General features: G+C 33.9%; 1 protein-coding gene across 19 annotated transcripts in view; it reads left to right on the top strand.

Moving 5' to 3' along the window:
• Positions 1–19025, top strand: part of LCOR (ligand dependent nuclear receptor corepressor) — a 136963-nt gene that overhangs the window by 49267 nt on the left and 68671 nt on the right. For 17 of the 19 annotated variants that reach the window (XM_079137986.1, XM_079137985.1, XM_079137988.1 and 14 more), the window contains one exon: positions 15581–15660. Coding sequence is in view for 7 of the 19 variants with exons in the window: in XM_079137991.1 (XP_078994117.1) it covers positions 15581–15660 (80 nt within the window). In the remaining 12 variants the exon portion in view is untranslated. Of the gene's footprint in view, positions 1–15089; positions 15156–15580; positions 15661–19025 lie in introns of all 19 variants that reach the window. The other 2 variants (XM_079137983.1, XM_079137978.1) reach the window with 1 other exon arrangement.

Below are 19025 nucleotides of genomic sequence, written 5' to 3'. Positions count from 1 at the left end.
TAGGGATATAGCTCAGTTGGTAGAGTGCTTGCCTCACAAGCACAAGGCCCTGGGTTCAAATCCCCAGCACCCAAAAAACAAACAAAACTCTTCCAGTCTCTATCCATTATCCACTCCAAAAATAGCTGCCATACTGGATAGGGTGGCACATAACCTGTAAATCCCAGCAATTTGGAAAGCTGAAACAGGAAAATAGCAAGTTTGAAGTCAGCCTGGTTATCTTAGTGAGAACCTGTCTCAAAACAAAAAATGAAAAGAGTTGGGGATGTAGTCTTAGTGGTCAGGAACCCTGAGTTCAACCCACAGTACTGAGTGGACAGGCAGCTCCCATATTTTTAGGTATTTGTTATAGTATTACCTACTCCTGTCAGTTCATAGTCTTAGTCTGTTCAGGCTACTGTAACAAAATACCATAGACTGGATGGCTGATAAAAGAAATTTATCTCCCATAGTTTTGGAGACTATGGGAAGTAGAGTTGGTGTTCGGTGAGGGCCCACTTTCTGATTCATGATAGTCTCTCTTGTTAGAGTACTAATCCATTCACGAGGACTCTTCTTGATTTAATCACTTTCCAAAGGCTTTACTTCCTAATACTATCATTGGTGGGGTAGGATTTCAACATAAAGGCTTGGCAGGGAGGTACACAAGCATTCAGACCATAGCAACATCTGTTTCAACTGATATATTTATCTTTTTTCCCCCCTGCATTGTTGGGGATTGAACCCACATCTCACACATATTAGGCAAGTGTTCTACCACTGAGCTATATAGCTCATCTGATATTAATACAGTAGCCCTCCCTCCCTCTATAAGATTTTGCTTGCCAAAATTCAGTTCTCTGCAACCAACTATAACCCAAAAATAGAAAATAGAAAATTTTAGGATTAACAGTTCATAAGTTTTAAATTCAGTGCCCTTCTGAGTAGTGTCATGACATTTCACACCATCTGGTGGGCCATGAATTATCACTTTGTCCAGCATATCCATGGCTGTATACACTCCTGTCACTTGGAAACTATCTCAGTTATAACATAAACTATCATGGTATCATAGTGTTTGTGTTCAAGTTAATGCTATTTACTTAATGGCCCCAAAGCACAAGGGTAGTGATACTGGCAATTCCAGTATGCCAAAGAGAAACTGTAGAGTGCTTCCTTTAAGTGAAAAGGTGAAAGTTCTTGACTATTAAGAAAGAAAAAAAATTATGTGCTAAGGTTGTTAAGATCTTTAGTAAAAACAATAGATATATATGTGAAATTGTGAAGCAGTAACAAGAAATTGGTGCTAGTTTTGCCATCACACTAAGAACTGTAAGTTATAGCCACAGTGTACAATGATAAATGCTTAGTTAAAATGGAAAAGGCATTAAATTGGTGGATGGAAAGCATGAACAGAAAATGATTTTCATTTAACATCAAAGTGTTTTACCAGGAAGTATTGAGCCAATACAAAGACTTAATCAAGCTATTCCCCGAAATGAGTGACACCAAGCCATGTATTGTAAATAAGGAATGATTATACAGATTCAAGAGTAGGTTTAGACTAAGAGGAATCCTTCATATAACTTTACCACATTACATTGTTACAGTTCTTTTTTTATTAGGTATTGTTAATCTCTTACTGTGCCTAGTTTATAGATTAAACTTAATTATAAGCTTGTACATATAGAAAAAAGCATTGTGCATCTAGGATTCAGTAATAATTTATAGATTCAGACCATTTGAAATCTTGGAATTAGTCCCTTGTTGAAAAGGGGGCCAATATATAGTCACTCCATTTCTTCTGGTTATAGCTTACATACACTTTTTTCTTTTCTTTCCTTTCATTTTCAACTTCTTTTGTGTCTCTGGCTCTAAAGTGGGTCTCTAATAGAATGCATAAAGTTGGATCATGTTTTAAAATCCATTCTGCTCTTTCATGCCTTTTAATTGAAGTTTGCTCCATTTATACTTAATGTAATTGCTGGTAAAGAAGTACCTCTGCCATACCCCCCCCCCACACCCCCAATTAGCTTTCATGGATTTTGCTTAAGCCCTTAATGACTGCCTTTTTTTGGTGTCATACAGATATTTTTTTAGTTACCATTTTTATTCCCTCCTCATTTCTTTTACTATACATTTTAAATTATTAGTGTTTTCCTTGAGCATTGTAATTAACATCTTAATTTCTAACAGTCTATTTTAAATGAATAACAATTAGATTTCAGTAATATGCAAAGTACTTTGGTCATATGTAGTTCTCTCCCTTAAATCTTTATACATTGTTTACCCATCAACTTAGATGTATAATTATTGTATGTACATGTTGTACATGTTTTATAAATCATAGGGAACCCTTTCTGTTTTTCTTCCAACACTTAATAATAGAGTGTTTCTAATGTGTTTCCATATACCATTCTAAACAATTAGCAAATATTTGTTTAATCCTCTTAGAAATAATTTTTATAGCCAAGGAAGTGAGGCTTTAAAAGGACTAATAAATGTTCAAAGCTAAAGACCTTTTAAAGGGAGAATCAAAATTTTCAGTTCAGGAATCCATGTTCTTAACCACTACATTTCTTACTTCCTGAAGTAATAGTGCTTTTTTTATTACGGTACAACATTGATTATAAAATTCACTTGAATACATAAAATATGTCCCTTCATATTGAAAATGAAGGAGGAATACAGTGAAGGATACTATCCTGGAAATCACTTGAGAATTAAGATAACAGTTGGAAGGGACTTTGAAGCTATGACCTTGACAACAGGATTTAGATTATTGAGAGGGCTGGGGTTGTGGCTCAGTGGTAGAATGCTTGCCAAGTATATGTGAGGCACTGGGTTTGAGTCTCAGCACTGCATATAAATAAATGAGTAAAATAAAGGTCCATCAATAACTTAAAAAAATATACATATATAAATTTAATTTTAAAATACTATTGAGATTTCAGAGAAGAATATTTTAGACAGAAGCAAGAGTGAAGAGAGGGATCAGAACAAAGAAAAGCAAGGTATGTTTGAGAGACAGACTTGAATTGAGTGTACTTGGGAGTTTAGCGTGTGTTGGAAGGGTTTAAAAGCCAGACTCTTTAAAGGATTGGATTTTATTTTGCAAACAATAGGTAATCATTGAAGGTGTTTGAGCAGGGGATTACTAGTAAGACTTTACTTTATATAAATAAGTATATGTCTGAAAGATAACTGAAACTTTGGTAGAATTAAAAAATTTCTAAAACATTCTGAAGCTTATTGCAACAGGTTCTGTACTGAGACTTTATTTTTTGTATGGCCACATTTTGGAATTTTGGAAGTGTGGTATGAAGTAATGATTTTTAATATATAAATTACATACATTTAAATGTATTTTATTATTTTAAAATGCATTTGATTATATTAAAAGAAATGTATTTGCTTTCAAAAATCATCTCAGGTGTGGAATGAGGATGGAGTAAGATACACACTGATTTTATTTAGTGAGATATGTATAGTTATTTGTTCAGACCAGCTAGTATTTTTTCAATACTTACAACCAAGTTGTTGGCTATATGGTGGGGATAAAACCATAAATAAGGCTTGATTTTAAATTTTAGTCTCTTTTCTGTCTTAATTTTTAAATTTTGGGATGAACTATTAGGAATGGGAGGCTCCAGTATTCAGTCTTGTTCCTATCTTTTTTTATTATCTGCCTTCATTTATTTAACATGACCTCATCTAAATGCAAGACTTTAAATTCTGTTGATAGTTTGCTGATCCCAGTTTTACATCCTTAACTCAAACTCCCTATCCAGATGCCTCTACATGTACCCCTTCGATATCTGAGAGGCTTATCCAAAATTGAACTAGCTTTCTACTAAACCTGTTTTTCTTTCAGTTGTCTCCATTCTAGAAAGCTTAACTATCATTCACCCATTCCACAGACCAAAAGTTTGTCTTTTTAAAATTTAAGTTGTAAGTGGACACAATGCCTTTATTTTATTCATTTATTTTTTTATGTGGTGCTGAGGATTGAACCCAGTACCTCACACATGCTACGCAAGTGCTCTACCACTGAGCTACAGCCCCAGCCCTATTAAGTGTTATCTTTTAAAAATGCCTTCCCTTTTTTTTTCTACAACAGTGCATCATCAAGGCAAGTTGATATTATATTCAAAATATATTGTATATGCCTAGTTACTATTCACCTTCTTTGCTACTGCTCCAGTTTAACCCACTGTATTTCTTGCCAAACCTGTTATAACAACACTCACCTTATAATGCCTTATCTTATAATTATTCTCTGTGTGACCCCCTGGTAATCTTAATAAAATCTGTTCATGTTACCTTCACAATTACCCAAATATAAAACTCTAATGGATTTCTATTAAATTAATTCTAGGCCCTTTACCATGGCCTGTATGGTCTGGCCTCTAGATCTCTGGCCTTATCTCCCACTTTTTCCCTCACATATATTATACTTTGTCATATCTTGATCACTTCAGTGTCGTTCCCTCTGCCTAAAACTTTGTTTTGAATGTGGTATACTCCCTTACTTCATTCAGTGCTCAGAAATGTTCTTTTTCTTCATCTTAGTCTGTTTGGTGCTGCAATAACAAAATAACTGAGACTGGGTAACATGTAAATGAAAGTGGCTTATTTGTCTCACCTTCTGGTGACTGAAGAGTCAGAACAGCATGTTACCTGCACCTTGGCCAGGGCCCAGTGGCTATTACACCATGGTGGAGAAGCGGAAAGAGAACCAGCTGCATGCAAAAGAAGCATGTCTACAAGCATAGAATAGAGTTGTTCAGGGTATATGCCAGGCTTCCCTTCAACACCTAATGTCACAGGAGAATACACTCTGATAAGAAAAGCATTAATTCTTCTCAGCGACTAATAACCTCCCACTTGGCCCCACCTCTTAAAGATTCCACTATTTCAACATCCCCATACTGGGGACCCAGCTTCCAAGACATGAACCCCTTGGGGGCACCAGGCACACCCAAACCATATCTAAACCATAACCATTTTAAATGCCTTATTCCTCACTCAGCACTTCCCCAGCACTTCTCAGTGCTATCTGTAAAGGTTTACCAGGGTTCATCTTCTGACTTTACCCTGTTTTTCTACTTTTACTTCTGTTTACCCTAAACTAACAATTTGTCACCACCACCACCATCTTCCTCCTCCTCCTCATTTACGTCATTTGTCCCCCATTCATATTTTTTGTTCACAGCAAGATGTGTTCAAAAGAGTCATGACTGTGTATGCAGGCACATTTTTATTCAATTTATAAGCAGTGCTCATGTGGATTTACTGACCTTGTAATGACTGAGGTTCTCTAAGGGATTGTAGCCTAGAGATTTTGAACTGCTGATGTAATTGACTCATTCCTAATCAACTTCAGATTTGCATTTAAATGGCTTCTTTCTAAGCATAATTACTCCACCTAAGACAGTTAGATATAACAAAAAAATGAACCCAAACTGCCCTTAGATTCCCAAAGACCTCAGATTTCCAACTCACCTAGCTACTTACTGTCTTTGTGATTTTGGTTACTTAGCATCTTAGAATCCCATTATGGCATTGTGTGTGTATATGTGAATAATGATTTGAAATTATTTTGGAAATGTTCTATCTACTGAATATGTATTCCTTTTCCCTATTAATACCACTATTTTTGAGTACCTATATTGTTTTCAATTTATTTCTATTTTTGCTGTGATTATAACTTTGCACAAAAAAGGTTTGCCTTTCTCCCTGTTCTTTGGTCAGCAAAAAGAGCCCTTAATTACGTTCTGGGTTTACGGATTTAGTCTGTAGTTACAGGGGACTTAGTTGAGCTGAAACAGAAAGCCATCCTTTTTCCATAAAATATCAATTATGCTTCTGTTTTATTATATTTCTTTAGCATGCCAGACACACAAAATGGAGTCATCAGAAAATGTTCCACCAGTCATTAACTATAAAGATGTAAGAACTAGAAAAGGTGTTATTTGTCCAACATTTATTGTGTACATGCATTCTTGAGGACTGTACTTTTAAGGAACAAGTTGATGTTAAAATATGAATAAGCTTCAGGTACTTGCCCTAAATCTAGTGGATTAAATGTCAAATAAGTAAATAAAGTTAGTTTATACATAATATAACTTCAGCACTGATGAAGGATGTTCCTAACTTCGCCCTAGGACTTGATGAGATAAGGGATGCACTGCAATTACTAGATTGAGTATTGTAGTAAGAACATTGTAGACAGAGGACATACTATGTTCAAAGGAAGTGGAAGCATTAAAATGTAATATGTAAGCAGTGAAATGTATGTAATGATTCATATATGTGACTAGAGCACACTTTATGTAGAAAATGATAGCAGGGGAGACTGAAAAGGTAGCATGAGATCAGATCTGTGATCTTGGAAGTCATCTGGGAAATTAAAGTGTTCAGTAATGTCAGTGGAAAGGCATCAAATGTTTTTAAAATCTAAAAAGAATAAAGTTTATTAGCAGTGTGAAGGATGGGTTCTGGTAGAGATAATGGTGTAGGGAAATGCTGAAAAAGTAAGATGAATTAGAAGTTCAAAGATATCATTAATAGGTAATGTAATAAAGTGAAAAGAGCCTAGGTTTTAGAATCAAAGTCCTGGTTTTTAAACTTCTTTGTAATTGGAATAGTTTAGCTGCTTTGATTTTTCAGTTTTCTTACCTGTACTAAGTGGCAATAATAATTGTTTCACTGTGTTCCTCTGAAGATTTTGTTGCATTGTACATGAGGTACCTGATCACAGTGCTTGCATGGTATCACATAAAGGCTCAATTAATGATAACTTATTAATAAGACTGACATTGATTATAATAGTTAAGGTAAGAAGTGGTGATGGCCTAAGTTTAGGAATGTAAAAGAACAGATTTGGTGGGATCTTTCTGAAATAGAATGAACAGAATTCTGACTGGAAGACTCCCTTACTTAACAGAATCATGACTGCTAGAGATTTCTAATCTGAATTACTTGGAATGGAGGAAGAATTGGTGATGTCATTTTCATGGAAAGAAATTCAGCAGTCAGTGATTGAGTTGTAGGAAAAGAAAGAAAATGATTTTGATTTGCTTTTTGAGGTATTGGATATCTGGGAACAAGATGAAGTGGGCATATTAGAAATATGCTCTGGGGCAAGAGGTAGAGATTAGAGTGTCTGCATGATAGTATAGTGTATTAATTTTTACTCCTTGACTAGAATTATAAGTATCTTTATGGCAGGACATATTTTTAAAACATATCTCCTGTATTCTCACACTGCTGAGCTCTGTATAAACATTTTACTGGCCCTTCTTATTAAATATGAGATTTTATAAGTAATCTCCTTTATGGGGTACCTTTGTATATAGAGGAGATAACACATACCTTCTTTGATTTTTAACTTATGTTCACAATTATTTAAATTTGTAAATTTAAAACTTAAATATACATTGTACTTCTTAAATATGCATTCTGCTCTATAGCAAATTTTAGTAAATTTGATCATTTCATAAAGCATTTGTAACTGTAAATTAAAATTTTTGTTTTTATTTAGATATTGACTTGAAACTTCTACAAAAAAATAAATCTTGTAACTAATTTAAAATTATGTGATTATTGACTTTTATAAGTGTCCTAACATAGCATGCAAACAAGTGAGATTTCGGCCTAAAATTACAACTCTAAATCAGCTGTTCATCCATACATCTTAAGAGTCACAAAACTGGCTCTCAGAGGCTAGATTTTCTTAAATCATGAAAAATATTTACCAGAAATATATAAAAGTACTTATTATTTTGTTGACAGCTTTATTTGGATGTAGTTTGTATCCTTTACATTTGCCCATTTAAAGTAAAGTGCACTGATTTTTATAACAGTCACAGAATTGTGCAACTATCATTGCAGTCTGATTTTTAGTATGTTGACCTTGCTACAAAAAGAATTGTGGTGCCCACTTGCAGTTGTTTGCATTTTCCACTCCTAACCCTAGGAATGTCTCTGTAGATTTGCCTCTTCTGTATATTTCACATGAACAGACTCATAACTATGGTCTTTTATGTCTGGCTCTTTACATTTATTAAAATGTTTTAAAGGTTTATTCATCTACATTGTAATTTTATACCATTATATGGATATGCCACTTTTTGTTTATCCTAGACTACTTGTTTATGTAAAATAAAATTCTGGTTCCCTTAGGTCATCTCCATATTTATTTTTTAAAGAAAACCTGAGAATAAGCGAATAAATCTTTTATCATATGTTAAAAGAAATACAACAAAATAAAACCAAAGAAAATAGATAATGAAGGAAATTATAGCAACATTTACTGAAATAAGAACAAACAATAGAAAAGATAAAAAAGTCAAGAGTGGGTATTAGAAGAAAAAGGAGGGCTGGGGAGATAGCTCAGTTGGTGGAGTGCTTACCTTGCAAGCATGAGGCCCTGGGTTTGATCCCCAGTACCGCAAAAAAAAAAAAAAAAAAAAAAGGAAAAAGAAAAAAATGGTAACATTCATCACGGAATGAAAGGCACAAATAAAAATACTATGAAAATGAAGACAATAACTAAAGAAGATTTTAAAAATAAGGACTGGTAGCCTGACTTATTTCTTTAACACATAAACAGTGCTTTCCCTTTTTTGAATCTTTAATCTGAATTTTTTTTTTATCCAAACTACTTTGAGTAACCTTCACCCCCAGAATGAATGGCAGTTTCACTTTTCAAATTAGAGCATATCTATAAATGTCTGTTTTGCCAGTATCCACAAATAATAGATTGGCTACATAAAGTAGATCAATTACTTGCTGTGTCTTGTTACACTTGAGAAGTGGTAAGTGCAACATACATGAAGCTGCTGCTAATAAAATACAAAATGCTGTTTTACAGCAAACTTTTCTGAGTTGGAGTACACTCTAAAATAACAATAAAAATATAGTACAGATGATTTTTAAACAGCCCGGGTTTGAACTTACATGAGTCTACTTATATGTCAATTTCTTTATATCTTTAATTTTCGGAGATTTGTGATAATTTAAAAACACTTGAAGACAAACTACATAACTTGGAAATATTAAGGAAATGCTTGGTATGTCATGAATGCTTATACATGTAGGGGGTAGTCCATTTTATCTTTTAGTACCATAAAATGTACAGCAGTCTGTTACAGAAAGTTAAGAATGATCAAAATGTATGTGTAGACACCATACACTGTACCATTTGCAGTTTACATCTCATTTACAGAGATGTAAATAAGTATTTGATGCAGTATTAACTGTAGTAATACTGTACTACTATAGTAGTTTTGTAGTTGCCTCTTATTGCTGTTGTGGTGAACTCCAGAATTACAAGGATTTTTCATGTTCTGTGTGATGTTAATCATCTCCAAGAGAGTACTTTAGCTCTATGGTAAATTTTATTTCTATAAAAAGTGATCTCTCATGGTTTTCACACATTTTTCACTGTATGTAATACATATAACTTACAAAATATGTATTAATTATGTTACCAGAAAGGTAATAGCAGGCTGTTCGTAGTTAAGTTTTGGAGGAGTCAAAAGTTAGGTTCTCCACTGGGCTTTGAGGTCAGTGCTCCTAACCCCCAAGTTGTCAAGGGCTGACTCTGCAGGAAATACAAACCAGTGACCTCATTACACACACAGGATTTTTTTGTTTACAGCTATGATTATCATTAGGCAGCAGTAATTTTTGCCTCCATTATAACTTTACTGGACTGCTATCACATAGGCAATGCATTGTTGACTGAACTGTTGTTAGGTGGTACGTGACTATATTTGACAGTTTTGTTTTTTTCTCCTCCCAAGACATTTGTTCTCTTTTTTAAAAAACTTGCTCTTTTAAAAATTTTTTTTTTTAAAGTTCCCTGGTTGCAATAGAAATGCTATTTATAATTTAATATTTTTTTTCTTCATTAGTTCTGTTTTACTTTGGATTATTAGTTGTGATTAAATTGTTCCTCTATAGTCTATTGGTCAGGTTTTATTTTCATTCTTGGGCTTGGTAATTGTAAGAGTGACTACTGGACCAGCATATATGGACCATCAGAGAACATGGGCTGGTAGCAGAAGCTCAGTGGGGAGAGGAAGAACTCTTAACGAATGTAGTTAACCAGCAGTGGGATGACTGCCAAGAGAAATGAGGAAAAGAGTGGTGGAACATTGTTCATTACCCCTATAGAAGTTCATCAAGACTTCTTTGGTTGAATGACATACTGAGATAGTCAGAATATCAATTAAAAGGGATTAATTACCTTACATTATTTTGGTTAGCATATAAAAGATTGATTAATGCTTTTACTTTGCTTTAATTTTGTGGCTCACTTTTGTATTAAGGTCGGACTGGTGGTGGCAAGTCATACACTCTTGTTTGTTTTTTTAAAGGAACATTTTCTTAAATATTTTTTAACGGTTGATGGACCTTTATTTTATTCATTTATTTATATGTGGTGCTGAGAATCAAACCCAGTGCCTCACACATGCTAGGCAAGCACTCTACCACTGAGCCATAACTCCAGCCTCTACTCTTGAGTTTTAGGCAAAGAACTATAGGTACTCTCAGTTTGCTCCTTGTTTATTAATATATTAATTGATTATTATAACCAGCAAGTACCTTTGAAACGATACTTTACAAAATACCACTTTATTGAAGATTGAGGTTTTTTGAACTCAGGGCCTTTTGCTAGGCAAGCACTCTACAAACAGCTATATCCCCAGCCCTGAGGTTTTTGTTTTGTTTTGTTTTGTTTTTTAATTCTGAGCACAAAGCTTTATATAAACTTGAGAACAGAATCCAGGGAAACTTGATATAAAAATTGTCAACTTTCTGATAAAAAAGAAAGGTTGAGGTGACCCCAAAAGTTCATGTGTTGGAACCTAAATTCCTTAAGCAGCAGTGTTAGGAGGCAGGATCTAGGGGAAGTGTTTAGATTATAACGGGACAGAACTCACCTGCATGGATAATGCTTTTCTTTTACTGAGTTCTCCACCTCAAGGGACTGTATTATATATTATGAGAGCCGATGATATAAAGCATATCAGTTCTTCATGTTCCCTCTTGCTCTTTGCTCACTTGCCCTTCTGCTTTCCACCATAAGGTGAAGCAGTACTAGGCCTTCAACAGAAGTTCAGCAATGCTAGCACCATACACTTAGGTTTCCCAGCCTCCAAAATTATAAGCCAAAATAAACCTCTTTTCTTAAAGATTACCCAGTCTTACTTACCTTGGTATAGCAACAGAACACAAAGTAGTATTCTTGCTTTTCCTCAGCCCTCTCTTCATAATGCAAGTCTCTAGTTAATCTTAGAGGAGAGATTCTCAAGACCCATGAACCATTTTTTCATTCTATTCATATTGTCTTTCTTCATTTCAGAAGTAACAGACTATATCATTAACCTTCTTGGTTATGTATTTGATGTTCCTATCTTGTTACTACTATTCATAACCTGTTCTCCACCCTTTGGTTGGAAATAAAAATAGTAGAGATTGTAATTTATATTGAAGGAGGACATTTGTGAGAAATGTTAATCTTCTTTTGTTTTTCCTGAGCTGTCTGATTACATCAGAAGTTAAAATCAGACTTACAAAGCCCTAGTATAAGAGAAACAGGAAATGGGAAGACCTTCCTAGCAATCCCTGCAGTAAGCCTCCTTAACGAAAAGGATACAAACAAAAAGAAAAAAAAAAAAAAAAAAAAACACAAGGTTTGGGTAACCTATGACAATTTTTATTTTGTAAAATAGTCAGTGCTTTGCACATGGCAGAAAGCAGGTAAGACTTTACACAATTAGCTTTTATTTAAAGGGGGGCATGAATTTGAGAATTCTAACATGAGAAAACTAGAAACCAAAGCTGCATGAAAATAGGCACCATGTCTTCACCAATGCCTATTCATTGTTGCCTCTGCCCCTGGTAGGTTCTCAGTTATTATAAGTTGAATAAGTGAATATCTGTTTATTGAGCAAATTGAAGGAGATAATTGATTTGGGCAAAAGTGAGATCCAAAGACTTCAGAAAATATTAGGAAGTAGAAATGATTGCTGAACAAAGTAAAAAGCTTAGCTGACCAGATCTGCGGGAATGAGCTGGAAGATCTGAGAAACAAGCTCGCTGAAGGGAGATTGGGATCAAATCAAAAGCATCTTGGATTGCTGGAGTTGAGAATTTGGGATTTGTTCTTTAAGCAGTATGTGCTTTGAAGAGGTGTTGGCATTGTTCAAGCAATGTTTTTGGAGTATGAACTGCTGTCTCTGTTTCCTGGCTCCTCCACGAGCTGAGCAGTTTTCCTCTGCTGGCCTCTTCCCCTGTGATGTGCTGCCTCATCTTGGACCCAGACAACAGTCGTCTATGGTCTGAGACCTCTGAAACTATGAGCTCCAGATAAACTTTCCCTGCTCTTTAAAAAAAAAAAAAAAAAAAAAAAAACAAAAAAGCAATAGTCTTGATGATATTGTAGGTTACAGTGAGGAAGAGACTGGAGAGCAACTTTGAGACCAGTTGTAATGTTGGCTAGAAATCCTTTGGAAGGTAGTCAAGTACAGTAAAATAGTTTTATATGTACTGTATTATGTAGCGGTACTTTTTAAACTCTAATGATTGAACATAGTGATATGACTGTCTTTCAGTATTTGGTTTTCCATGGCATTTTGTTATCTTCATGACTTTTCTATGAGATCATGGTATAAATTTTGAATGTATTTGTTCTTCCCTTATTTGCCTTTTATTAATGTCAAGCATAGCACATAAGACATTCCCTGTTGCTATGCAACTGCTAAATTCAATATTTATTATTAATAAAACTGAGTGGCATTAACATCCAGTGAACAGAGGGTAGCAAAATACAGCTTTACAGTTTTTAATCAATAATATTTGTAAGGTTTAATGTATTGTAAGTATGAGCAAAAAAGAGGAGTGACTTGTTTATAGTTACTATTTTGAGAAGAATTAGTGGTGGTTAAATATTTCGAGTTTATGACCAGTCTTCTGATTTTTCTTTGCTTCCTTTTGGTCTTTCTTTTTCATGTTTTTTTGACCTATGATTTGGTTTTTGTAAGTGTCTGTTTTATTTATGATGTTTCTCAATTTTCTTATTTCAGATTCTGTTCTTTATAATTTAAATTTTTTGTCTTCCTATAGTCATCTTATGCATTTTTCTTTCATAGTATTATTGTTATATTTACATTTTTTCCTTTTCAAGAATTTATGCTTGGTGTGCATATTTAGAATTTGTTATAATAAACTGAGGTGAAAGAATTAAGATGTACTCTTCAGAGTAAGAACTACCAGTAATCTCTTAACTATATTTTCAATGTGTGTTCAGTGCTTTCAAGATATTGAGATACTTTATATTTGTGAAATCAGAATTTCTTTTTGCAAGGATGTAAGGTAGGAAGGCTTATGAGTTGGAGAAAAGCTATGGGATTTATTTTGGAAAGATACTTGGTTATTATTGAGACTGTCTGGTTCCAGGGCTAAGATAGTATCTAACAATTCCTTCTCATTATTTCACCACCAGCCCTCTGCCTACATAACTCCTGACCTCAACACTTTTTTCCTCCCTAATGTGGGGAAGAGCAAAGGACTATAATAATTTAGTGGAAAATGTTTTAATTATAGTAGGTAAATAAAATAACCAGGCATACATACCTCTCATTTATTGGAGTGGGTAGTTTGCTAATGTCATGGGATAGCAAGAAGTAAGGAGAATTGAAAAACAATTGCCCCCCTAATAATAAATGAAAAATCTACAGTTTTAAAATAGTGCAAAAAAATATCAATTCTCTAATTACAATGTAGATAACACAAACTCTGGAGACATCTGTTGACAACGATGGCTTAAAATGTTATTCTCATAGCCAAATGAACAAGATACTACCATTTTTAGGAACCATCTTGTCTACCCCCATAACCTTTCATATTTTATTGTTTTATATTTAGTATGTTGTATTTGTGGTAAAGAAATGGCTTATGTGTTTGGGCCTCAAAAATGTTCAGTAGCCTATATATTATTAGTGGTTCCCTTCATTTTGAACATGAAAGTGCTGTTTAACAATTTAAAAAAATTACAAGTCCTTAGATGATTGTAGATTATTTGACAAAATACCCAATTCACTTTTTGTATTTTCTTAATGACAATAAAATATCTATTTCAAAAGTATTGTGCATACCAAATGGGCAGAACATACTAATTCTTTCTAAAGGTCATGATTATAGTGTGTGTGGATTCATGTAATAAGTATTTGATCCCATCCATTGTGAGGTCTGTGACACGTAGTTTGGGAACCAGCACTCTAAAGAATTATTCCTGATGTGTTGTATAAAGCTGTAATCTAAATCCCTTCCTTTTTGTCTCTCCATTCTTTCTTAACCCAGAAAAAATAGCAAGGTGTTTTCATTAAATAGACCTGCAGTACTTGTGGTAATAAAGTTAGGAAAATTGCTTAATTTTTTTCATTTTCTATTTTATTCATGATGGTAAAGGATATAATAGTTTTAAACATTTGTGTTGTAAGGTATATTTGAATTTTTTTCTCATCTTTTCTTGTATATATAATTAGTGGTTTTATCTTCATAAAGGAACTAACAAGTAGTTATGGCAATATGAAATTCAGAGGTCTTTTTTTTAAATACTGTGTGTGCATGTGAGAGAAAGTTCTCAGTGAGGATTTTCCTTTAAGAAACTATTAACTTGAAAAAGTCTGTGATCTCATTTGGTATTCAGAAAAATAATTATTTTCTAGGTTAACCTAGAACATTTTGGAAGATCTGAAATAATTTTACTCTTCAATGGGAAAGGTGCCCTTTAAAATGGAGCTTGAGAGTTAATGTAAAAATCTTGTTGTACAAAGAGAAACTCAATTTCCATTTTTCCATTGATTATTTCTGGGGTTTTTTTGTTTTTTGTTTTGTTTTGTTTTGGTCTTACTCTTGAATGTGCTCTGAATTTTTGTTGTGTATTAATCATCAGCATCCCTTCAATATTAATAATCTGGAATCCTTGAGAAAACATCATTTTTCTTGCAACCAATCAATATTACCATAGTGAATATTATTGTGATGATGGATTTTTTTTTTTTTTTTTTTTTTTCTTTTTAAATCCTTTTCAGGGTTTGAAAGCATTCTTGAAGGACTGTTTGGACCTGCATTATTAAAAGATCTCAGTTTATTTAAAGGTATTCAAAATATTTTTGGTATTTCAGATTCTTCATGGTGACAAATATGATACCTTGGTAATTTAAGCCTATGTCTCATCCTTTTTATTCAAAGTTTCTTGAGGGTTAAAGCTACCTCCATGTAAACTTTTTATGTGTGTGTTTAGTTGATATATGTGTGAGTAGCACATATTAGTGAGCAGTTGGGTGAAGAATTATGAGTTACAAATTTTATGACTTAGCTATTGGCATGGCTCAGTGGTAGAGAAAATACTTAGATGTACAAGGCTCTGGGTTCAATCCCCAGAACCACGAGAATTTTAAGACAAATATGAAGCTTGTCTACTACTTGGTGAAGATTTTGTTAAACAGTATTTTTGAAATTGATTTATTTTCTAAAAAATACGACTTTATGATTATTAATTTTTTATTCATTTTATTTTTAGAGTGTGAACCTGAAGGCATTTCTGATTGGACTTTTGATGAAAATTGTCTGTTCTGTTGCTTGAGAAGAGATAAAGTAAAGGTAACCAAGAAGTTTGTGAAACTGTGTAATATAATATTTTAAAAAACTTAACCACTTTGTTAGAGGATTTATAGGAAAGGGAAAGTATAGTTTTTCTATTTGTTTAAACAGTTTTTGATAGTAACTGCATTTTAAACTGTTTCTTGTCTGTTGATTATCCTTGAGAAATCTATGTCCCAGCATGCATTTATTTATATAGTTCATTAGGCAGAATAATTAACTAGGTCTCCAACTGTTACGTTTATCCTGAATATGAAGTTAGATGATAATTCAAGAAATGGGATTCATTTGGAGTACAAAAAGAACAGTGACATAGATGTGGATCAAGTATTTAATAATTCATATATTTATGGTATACTGCAGTTTATATCTTAATATAAATTTTGGGGGGTCATGAATGCTGTTTATTATGTTCAGTTGTAGAAATTAGCTGAACCTTTGTACTTATATCATTGTATTGCTTTGTGTTACACAGGTTTTTTTGTTTGGAAATGTTTCATTTATTGAAACTATTAATAATGGTTTACAGTCTTGTATTTCTTTTCATGCTACCTATGTTTCCTATTTTAAAGCCATGGAAACATTTTGAGTCTTCCTCCTCCTCTCTACACTGACTACAAATCCTTGACCAGGTTCTCCCAGTTTCTCCCTCTAATGAATTTCCTTCTTTTTCATTTCCACAGTAATAACCACAGTTGAGATACCAAGCATTATTTCTGGACCACTGAAATACACGATTGGTCCTTCTTAGTTTTCTTCAGGCTACTACCAAGTTAAACTCGTACCCCCCCCCCACCACCCTTCAAGTAGTGTGGAAGTATTAATTACCCTGTACTTAGTCACTTTCTCATTGTCTTCTGGATTCATCAGCCAGCTCTCAGTGTGCCTTAGTACCTAGCACAATTCAGCCTGCTTTTCTTTCTAGTCTTCTATATGATTTACTTTGAACTAATCTAAAAATATAAGAAATTTAGTCTTATCATTTGTATTAAACAAGTTTTTACTAGTCTTTGGATCATACCATTGTGTAGTTGTTCTCTATAACTTGAAATTCCCTTGCTTTCACTTAAGGTCCCCTCCTCCCCTTCCTATATGTGGTGTTTCTATGCTCCTATTGATGTTTCACCTTTCACTGTTTGTTGTTGTTGTTTGTTTTGGTTTTGATGGGATGTTTTGTTCACTACTGGGGATCAAATCTCAAACACAGGGCCTTGCACACATTAGGCAAATGCTCTACTGTTGATCTAAATCCCCAACCTTTTTAAAAATTTTGTTTTGAGGCAGGGTCTATTAAATTGCCCAGGCTAGCCTCCAAATTTGCCATCCCCTTGCCTCAATGTCCCGAGTAGCTGGATTGTAGGTGTGCACCACTGTGCCTGGCTTTCATGCTATTATAATAAACTTTATATAACCAGTTATTTGTCAGTTAACATTCTGCCTTACTCTGTTTATTCTTTTTTATGTTTGAAGTTTGTGTTTCTGATTTACTTTCTCAACTGCTGAAGACTGGACCATGCTATGTGCTTCTTTGCACTCCTACATGTAGTCACTATAACACTGTTTGATTATTACGTTACTTAAAGTCTAAAAGTCACCATGTAGCCAATTAACAGTTTCTTAATATTCTTCTTCTGTGGCATCTTTTTCTTGTTTTCTCCATGAAAAAGTTGTTGTGACTCTCTGGGATGGTATGTTTTCATTGAAATGATGAGGAAGTTTTGAAATTTAATTTGGTTTGAAAGAGACCAGAAAATGAACGATGTTGTTCTGAGTTAAAACTGCCATTGAAGTTGAAATTCATCATTTTAAACTGTTTATGTATGTATGTATGTATATCTTGGCTTATTGTAGCTATTTATTGAGTAAATCATTTAATATGAATTTTGGTAGAGCAGAAGGAGGAGTGGTTGTTTTTTAACAGGGTAGGATTGGGAAGAGAGCCAAGCCATTCTGTATTTGCAATTGATTACAATATATCCTTGTAATACAATTAAGAGTCTTCTGCTACTCCATGAGGGTAAAATATTGTATGAATATTTTAGGAGAAAATACCGAAATAGAAATTTATGGAACATCACAGCATTTAAACACCTCTCCCCCCACCCACACACACTTTTTAACTGTTCGGAGTTCTATAGTTTATAAACTAGTTTTCTGAGTAGAAAGTGTATTTCCATTTGACAACTCAATAGCTAGTTTCAGGAAATTGTTTTTCTTCATTAGACACTATACTATTTTTCTTTGGCATTAATTTCTCAGAGACCGTACAGCTATAATGGAAAGTAGGAAAGAGCAGAGAGCATGTAAATTGTCATTGTATTTATCTTTTTGTTGTGGGATTCTTTATAGAAATTGGAGCATCTCACCTGGGAAGGATTAGAATCTGGAAATTAAGTATATCCACTGTGTTAAAGCTTAAACTTGAAAAGAAAGGAAAACAAGAAAACCTGAAGAAGAAGGAAATAGCAGGCTGAACACAAATGGAACACCCCTATTATCCCGTCTAATCGTGAGACAGGAGACTGCCAAGTTTGAGGCCAGTGTAGGCCACTTAGTGAGACCCCGTCTAAAAATAAAGTTTTAAAAGGGTTGGAGAATGTATATCAGTGGTAGATCTCTTGCATGAGGCCCTGCTTTCAATTCCCAGTACCTCAAAATAAAAAGCAGAGGTGGAGGTAGAGTGGAGAAATATCTGGAAAGGATGGTAACAACCAATAGGTGGCAGTATTAAGCATGATATTGTAATCCTGAGTTTCAGGTTGGCATGATGACATAATCTAGGTAGTGTTTGGAAAAGCAGTTAGAAACAATGGTCTGATATTTGAGAAAGAGATGTTAGTTTTGCATATTTTTTAGTTAATTGAATTTTCAATGAATACTGAGGCTATTAGAATAAATACATTACTTATATTCATAAAACATGTAGGTAAAACATACAAAATAGTCTGTCTTTCAGAGATTTGAACAGAGATTCACCTAGAGAGTACAGTAGTCTCCCTTACCTGGGGGACACCCCCCATTAGATACCTGAAACCACTAATAGTATTGAAGCATATATATATGAAGCATCCTGAAGCGCATATATATATTGTTGAGGCAAGCTTCAGGATTCTACAGAGATTAGAGATATAATTTGTAAGGGGAAGGCAGCTAACATTTCATGAGCATCTACTTTGTGCCAGTTACTTTTATGTGTTACTATTTAATCTTCAAAACAATCTATAATAAAGCTAAAGGTGTCCCACTTTTATAAATAAAGAAATGGGGGAAGGGTCAGGAAGTGAGATTGTTATGGGCAGAATCACATAGCTTGGATTTTATTTGTTTTTCATACAGTTTAATAGCAACAGTAGGGACAGGATTGG

Source organism: Sciurus vulgaris (assembly GCF_902686455.1).
Source record: "Sciurus vulgaris genome assembly, chromosome: 4".
NCBI lineage: Eukaryota > Metazoa > Chordata > Mammalia > Rodentia > Sciuridae > Sciurus > Sciurus vulgaris.
The sequence above is the reverse complement of the archived record's forward strand: the minus strand, read 5'-3'. Positions and strand labels throughout refer to the sequence as shown.